This window comes from Bombina bombina, chromosome 9, assembly GCF_027579735.1.
Source record: "Bombina bombina isolate aBomBom1 chromosome 9, aBomBom1.pri, whole genome shotgun sequence".
In the NCBI taxonomy this organism is placed as follows: Eukaryota; Metazoa; Chordata; class Amphibia; order Anura; family Bombinatoridae; genus Bombina; species Bombina bombina.
Genome location: NC_069507.1, coordinates 106,329,205 through 106,337,664, shown reverse-complemented (window position 1 = coordinate 106,337,664; position 8,460 = coordinate 106,329,205). Strand labels below are relative to the sequence as shown.

General features: G+C 36.6%; 1 protein-coding gene across 1 annotated transcript in view; it reads left to right on the top strand.

Moving 5' to 3' along the window:
* The first annotated feature begins 1,268 nt into the window (after positions 1 to 1,268).
* Positions 1,269 to 8,460, top strand: part of OSBP (oxysterol binding protein) — a 329,199-nt gene continuing 322,007 nt past the window's right edge. Inside the window, exon 1 of the mRNA XM_053692308.1 lies at positions 1,269 to 1,656. Within this exon, the coding sequence (XP_053548283.1) occupies positions 1,352 to 1,656 (305 nt within the window). The 5' untranslated portion in view covers positions 1,269 to 1,351. The remainder of the gene's footprint in view (positions 1,657 to 8,460) is intronic.

Sequence of the window (8,460 nt, the reverse complement as noted above, 5' to 3'; positions counted from 1 at the left end):
TCCATATTTTGTTTTCTAAATCTCCTTTTTTTTACAAAACTGTAGTTTACCTCATTACTTGTCAGGTCAATGTAAACAAGTGCTAAGTGTCTGTTTGGGTTTCTGTGTCTGAGTGTGTTTGCTAGAGTGTCTATATGTGAATCCTTATGTGTGAGTGTGTTTGTGTGTTTCAGTGTATGAGTGTGTCTGTGTGTGTGTATGTTACTACTTTTACAACATTTCAAAGTATAAATATACGTTTTAGTCACTTGGTCAAAAATTGCACGTCAAAGGAGCGGGGGGGGGGGGGGCTGATCAATGGTTGAGTCAGGGGCCCCAAAATTTCTAGTGGCGGCCCTGATAATGTGTACAACTAAGTTCTCAGACTCTTATGCTCACTGGCTAATAGTGGAACTCCCACATAAATTGGTTTGTTCAAGAGCCCAGGAACCCATTATTTCAATTAAAAAAACACTGCAATAGAATTAAAATATATTTTAGATGGAACAGAGAAATAGTAGAGGTTCATTATGGCAATTTCAAATTTGTGCATTACATTTTTAATCAACCTTGCAAAGAACTCTCATCCAACAAGGTAGCAGTTAAAAAAGAAAGCATGTACAGCGTGTATATATATATATATATATATATATATATATATATATATATATATATATATATATATATATATATATATATATATCAGTGAATGTGAAATATGCCGCCTCCGCCCACTTCCGTAGGCCACGTCTTGACTGTGCAGTTTTTTCCGGGACTCCCCATCTCTAGCTTCCCTATCCCTCCTTATCATTATGACCTGATTTAATTCTTAGAAAACAAAGTTGACACGCACTCGTGTATCACTGGTTTCTATAGCAACATTCATGCGCGAGACATATTGGGTTTGGGCAAAATGTCCTTTGAAAGGTTATGAATAAATTATTTGCACAATAAAAACATTGTACAAAGCCTCACATTGTCGTAGAAATAAAATAATAGTATAATTGTGCTCCGTAAAATTTAAGGCCTTCCAGGTTAACACCAAAGTAATTATAGAAAAGGGGATAATATGTTGTCTCGTACGCTCTTGGAGAGCACAGGGAAAGCTGTTATAGGTATCTCTTTACCTTGTTTTCAATATATGAGATAACGACCCGAATTACGTGCATATTATAATTTTGTATCAATAATTTGAGTTACTGTATTGATTTTTTTTAAGTGCCCAAATTAAAGATGGCAGTGCCAAGCCCCCACCCATGTCAGCTTCTCTGACACACGGAGGTATCCGCCTCTAGGACGCACACTCTCCGCCCATGACGTGTCTTCTGGTTCCGGTACCCCGGTTCCGGCTCGTCAACTTCGGTATTTTCTGATGGCGGAGGTCCGTGCGGGTCCCGCCGCTTCCGGTCCCGCTCCGGGTTCCGGTTCCGGTTCGGTATCCCCTTCCTTGTCTCCACCACCTCCTGCCGGTCCGGTATCTGGTACCGCGCCACCTCTTCCACCTGCTCCTCCACCTCCCAGTACCGGGCCCGCACCACCTAGAGAAAGCTCCAGCAGTTCATCAGGGTCTGCATCAGGTTCGGCCCGGGAGGGCTGGCTGTTTAAATGGACCAATTACATAAAGGGATACCAGAGACGATGGTTCGTTCTGAGCAACGGGCTGCTGTCATACTACCGGTAACTGATCATATTATTTCAATATCATTGTTATACAACGTGTCCCGTTACTGAACTTGATTTAGTGCTGTCAACCATGGATTTGCCAAATAGTGATCTATGTATAATTCATATTACTACATAAGTCAGTATGTCATTGGTTTGTTTATGTAATTTTGCATAATAATGTGCCTGTCAATGTATTTCTGTGCTCTATGTGACATACATATTTAGAATCAAGACGTTATCTATATTGATAAGTAGTTTAAGGAAAGTTGTGACATTTTTGGTTCCAATACACACAAGAATAATAGAGATTCTGAAAACAGATGTGAGTCAAAGGTCCACACAGCTCTTTAATAAAGAAATATTGTGCCGATTAAAAGGCTAGAGATGTGAGTGTAATAAATAAATACACATATAGGACTAAACAAAGCCATGTAGCTACTGGCTCCTAACTTTTTGGTTTATTCTTCAAATATCTATATACAAATATTCATATTCTTAATGGCTTCTAAATATTCTAACTGGCTCCTAAATTTTAAACAGATTTGTTGACCTCTGAAAACTCTCTTTCTATATATATATATATATATATATATATATATATATATATATATTCTGCTATATTTTTATTTTATTTTAATTTTCTCTTAAAAAAATTAAATTAACTCCTGTTTATGTGCCAAAAAAGTTTGCTGGTGGTGTGCGTCACCGTCCACAAATATAGCTGTGGGCATTTTCTTCCTTAGCAAGTGAGCTTGTATCCCACAGAGCAGTTGTGCACATATTATTAGATTTAAAGTTAAAATAAACAGCTTTAAAGTGATGGCGCTAGGATTTACAATTGGATCAGATAAAGGGGCTTTCAGTCATGAAGTATAACATACTTCACGCTGAAAGCTCCTTTATTAGTTTGAAGCGTTTACCGCATTGAGCTGCTCAGGCAGCCCACGGCAGAAAGCCGTTTTGCTGAGAGGTGACTTTCCACCTCTTTGCCAATAGCCGTGCGTTTCAGCTGGCGCCAAGCTGGAGAGCCTGCACGGCTATTCGCTAAGAGGTGGAAAGTCACCTCTCAGCATAACGGTGTTCTGTCTGTGCGGCGAACGCTTTCAACAAATAAAGGAGCTTTCAGCATGAAGTATTTTTTTTTCTCCTCTTCATGACTGAAAGGCCCCTTTATTTGTTCCAATGGTCAATCCTAGCGTTTCACGAACGCTAGGATTTACCATCACTTTAATTTAGAGTATTTTTTCTGTATTATAGAGCACACATTTAATGTTGATTTTTTGCTTGTAAATAATGTTAGGTTGAATCTTTCTAAAGGGTCATTAAAAGTGTAAAAAGGAAAATGCTCGTATCTGTTAGAGCAGTGATTTGCAACCTTTTTTTTTTTTTTTGCTGTGGCACACTTTTTTACATAAAAAAATCCTGTGGCACACCACCATCCCAAAATTTTACAAAATCACACATTATAGCCTAATACAGGATATATATATATATATATATATACATACACTGTACTGTGCTGTCATGCCATGCTCCTACAAACTATACATGACATATTGACATTCATTCACAAACACCCCCGCACTGTTGTCAGTCTGCTGCGGCACACCTGAGGATCTCTCACGGCACACTGGTTGAAAAACACTGTGTTAGAGCATATTATTTCACTGTTGTTTGCATATAACTGTTTATTAGGGGTGAGCATTCAGGTGCTTCGTTAGCATCCAAATGGGGAAAGAGTTGGCCACTTGTACCATTTGGATCTTTTTGAAGCCGTGTTTATTCTTGTAAAAGTGCAACACACTAAGATCTGTGCAAATCCGAAAATAGCCTACTTCCGCATTTGAATGCTAACCAAGCATCCAAATGCTCTAGTGTTTATCATTTGCAAAGGCGTTAAACACATAGTTAAAGTCCAGAGCAGCAATGCACTACTGGGAAGTATCTGAACATAGCTGGTGAGCCAATGACAAAAGGCATGTGCGGGTAAATACTAATCACCAGCCAGCTCTCAATAGTGCATGGCTACTTCTGAGCATACTTAGGTTTGCTTCAAAATAAAGAACACTAAGGGCTCTATTTTAGCAAGCTACCGTGGACAGGGGCGTACATATGCTCCCCTGTCCGCCGCCGCTCGCCTTTGGCATATGCTCCTCTTGTTTGCAAACCCTGCCCCCTGCCCGCGCACAGCCAATCACACGCGGGCAGGAGATTTCAATCTCCTCGGTCGGACGAGACAGGGAAGATTGAAATTCTCTACATAAGAGGTGGAGAAGAGTGTAGGAAGCAGCCGTCTGATGACTGCTGTTGATAAATACGGACTGCAGGTTCTCTTTTGAGAACCTGCAGTCATAGATGGGCAAAGCCTTTGATAAATTGAGCGCTAAGAGAATGAAGAATGCTCTAACTGAACCATAAATGTTTTATTTCTGCTTTCATGTCCCTTTTCCATGTCTAAATAGCATTTTTTTTATATACAAAACATGGATGACATTTTTCAATATGACACCATATGTATGTGTTTATAATATAAAAATACTTCCTTTTTTGTGTATGAAAGAGCAGTATTTAGACATCAAAAATATTTAGTTTTCTGCTTGAAAAATGTTAAAGGGACATTAAACACTAAATAAATGCTAGATTGAATAATGCATTCAAAGAAAAGATTAGTCTGACAATAACATGTAGATGTATTTTTTTTAAAGTTGTTTAAATATTGACAAAATAAGTGTAAAGGTTTAGTGTCTATAAAACACTGGGAGCTGCCATGTTGTAACTTAGGTTACCTTCTCTGCTGTAGCCAATTAGGGACAGTTATAAATAGGTTACTAGAGTGTGCAGCCATTGGCTGTGTGGAATATGTGTTCTGCACTTCCATTTCTAACAGGAACTGAAACGCTCACAATTTCAGAATGGAATAACAGGGAAAGTTTACAAAATAAATAATGAAAAGTATATTGATTTTTTTTTTTATATATACAGTTTATAATTTTATATTTCCATCTTAGTGTTTAATATCCCTTTTTAAATGGCCATTATCATTTAACAAATTAGAGCATGTCATTTTATCACTAGTGACGGTGCAACTCTGAGTTGAACCTGTGGAAATGGGTTAAGTGTTAAAGTACTGCTCTGGACCTCCAGAGCACTGCTGGTTTGAGTGGAAATTGGCACTGGTTCAATGAACCAGCTGTGAGAACAACTCTGCTAATTGGATCAGCAGCAGTGTTTGATCATGACCAGCAGTGCTCTGTGGGTCCTGAGCGGTACTTTAAATATGTATTTAACCCTTTTGCAGGGGCTAAAGACATAGAGTTGCATGATTGCTATTGATTCAATTACTTGCTCTTACAAATTAGAGCATATTATTTTATCACTATAATGGTCCTTTAAGAAAAAACTTTTTAAAGGGACATTCAAACCAAAATTAGAGTCCACATGGATGCTTCTAATAAAAGCTATAGCTTTTTAAAAAGTGTATTTAAGTATGCACCGTGCACCAGCATTACAAAGACAACACTTGCTTAGAGAGACTAAGGTGCTTTTACCAACTGGTAATGCTACATTTAGCCAACAATCAGTAAGTGCTACCCAGGTGCTGAACCAGAAATGTGCCATCCCCTAAGCTTTACATTCCTTCTTTTCAAATAGATACCAAGAGAGCGGGATAAAAATGATAATAGGAATAAATTAGAAAGTTGCTTACAATTGCATGCTCTATCTGAATCATGAAAGAAAAAAATTGGGTTTCATACCATTTTAAATTTTGACCGAATTCTCCATTTGAACTAATACTCTGGTATTGTTTTTTTTTGCACTTCCTAATAACCCTTACTGGCTGATGACAACTGCCTCTGGTTTACTGGTATAGGACCATGCCTATGCTAGTATTGGCAAATTAACATTTTTTTTTTCAAGTACAGGAACATGTTTTAACCCCCCCCCCACACACAAAAAAAAACCCCCAACAAACATTGTTATTCCCACTTTTAGATTAAACAATGAAAAAAGTTGACTTCATTGTCCCTCTAATCAAATGGAAACTGTGCTAATGAATTTGAAAACCTTTGTGAATAAGTCTGTATATTAAAAATAATTCCACTACTTCATAATCATATGTTTTGTGGGGCAAATGATCGATTATTAATGTTTGGAAACTTAAAGGGATATGAATGTGAAAATTAAACTTCTGTTTTGTGCTGATAGATGCAATTTTAAAAGGCCGATACTAATTTACATCTCGTATCAAATTAACTAATTCTCTTGGTATTCTTTGTTGAAAAGAGTGGGCTCAGATTCAGTAATACGCAACTGGAACTAACTGGTGATTGGTAGCTGCACATATATAATATATCATTTTTTACTTTACTGTCTCTTTAAAAACGTGTTGCTATGGCAATACTGTATTTCAAAATAATGTAATCTTGTTGAAATAACCCATGTACTGTATTTTTAGTGCACTTTGATACTTTTTGCAATTGTATTGCTTTATTTGTGAAACATAAAAAAATAACTATATACATTTTCCATTGCAAGCTACTAGTTGAGAATTACAATGTATTATCACATTTTGACAATTCTGTATATTATGATTAAAGGGATATGAAACATAAATTTTTATTTCATGGCTAAGAGAGTGCATGTGATTTTAAACAACTTTCTAATTTACTTTTACTAGCTATTTTTCTTCTTTTTCTTGGCATCTTTTGTTGAAAAGCGGGGTCTTAAGCCCAGTAGTGGGCCTATTTCTGGAGCACTCTATAGCAGCAGTTTTGAAAGAATGTTATCCGTTTGCAAGAGCACTAGATGGCAACTTTATTTCCTGCCATTTTGTGCTCTAGATTCCTACCTAGGTATCCCTTTAAGTAGAGATATCATGGAGACAAAGCAAATTTGCTTATGAAAGTAAATTGTAAACTTTTTAAAAATTGTATCCTCTGTCTGAATCACAAAAGAAAATTTTACGGTTTTATATCCCATTTAATGTTTAAATTAAATGCATCTTACTTTGAATAATTCTATAATGTAGGGATTAATAATATCTGCACATTATAACCATTCTTAAAGGGACAGTCAACACTAAAATTGTTATTGTTTAAAAAGATAGACAATGCCTTTACTACCCATTCCCCAGCTTTGAACAACCGACATTGGGTTATATTAATATACTTTATAACATGTAAACCTCTAAATTTCTGCCTGTTTCTATGTTGTTTTTTTTTATTTATTAGCTTTTTCACAACAGGGGAGTGCTAGTTCATGTGAGCCATATAGATAACATTGGGTTCATGCCCGTGGAGTTATTTAAAGGGACAGTCTAGTCAAAAATAAATTTTAATGATTCAGATAGAGAATGTAATTTTAAACAATTTACTTTTATCACCAATTTTGCTTTGTTCTTTTGGTATTCTTAGTTGAAAGCTAAACCTTGGAGAATAATATGCTAATTTCTAAGCCCTTGAAGGCTGCCTCTTATCTCTGGAATGTTGTCAGTTTTTCACCACTAGAGGGTGTTAGTTCATGTGTGTCATATAGATAACATTGTGCTCACGCACGTGGAGTTCAGGTGAACCAGCTCTGATTGGCTAAAATAGATGTCTGTCAAAAGAACTGAAATAAGGGGGCAGTTTGCAGAGGCTTAGATATAAGATAATCACAGAGGTAAAAAGTGTTGGTTGTGCAAAACTAGGGGATGGGTAATAAAGGGATTATCTATCTTTTTTTTAAACAATAAAAATTCTGGTGTAGACTGTCCCTTTAAGAGTCAGCACAACACAGCACTGGCTAAAATTCAAGTCAATAGATAACTAAGTCATGTGATCAGGGGGCTGTCAGAAGATGCTTAGATACAAGGTAATCACAGAGGTAAAAAGTATATTAATATAACAGTGTTGGCTAAGAAAAACTGGGGAATAGGTAATAAAGGGATTATCTACCTTTTGAAACAATAAAAATTATATAGTAGACTGTCCCTTTAACGTGCACATGAGCAGAAAAGCAAAACAGAATGCATCTATTCTGCATTTATAAAATGATCCTTTATGAGTTTATTCCTCCCCCCCCCCCCCCTCATTCCCCTATTTCTCCTTGTCTGTAGAAAATCTAGTTTGTGTTTATGTATGAGAGCCAGTATCTAGGAGTTACCTCCGTCCCTACTAGTCTTTTTTTTTTTTCTCTCAGAGCTCTGACATAGTGTTTAACAGCTAGCCTCTAGGTATTTAGCATAATTGTCAGGCAACGTTAAAGACATGAGATGTCTCTTTTGAAATGTCATATGACACTTGTATGAATGGAAGGGGCCATGGGTTTAAGGCCAATGCTTTATTGCCTTGATAAGATAGAAGAGGAAATCACCTATTATCACAAAAGGCATTACAAGATTGTACTTCCTTGAACTGGAAAACTTTACATTTTCTTTAAATAATTACATATTTAAATGCTTAAAGGGACACTGTAGTCAGAAATGAAATGGCAATCACACAGGAATATACATATAAATCTATTTTTTTCTAATATGGATTCTGTATTAAATATGTAATGTTTTTAAAATATTTATGTTTTAAATAATTAATTTTTCCAAACCCACTCCTTTGTCAGCCGTTACGGATTCCCAATCCGTGCTGGCAACTGCAGTTGTAAGATGGCGACATTTGGACGCATTGCGCAAGTTAGCGCAATGTCACAGGATACGTCACCATCTGATGTTGAATAAGACAAGGACAATCTATACGCATGCGGTTTTTTTTCTGGTCTGCTATGATGTCGTCTTGATTGCCGCAATATGCGCATGCGATAGGAAGTATATGGTATTGCGCA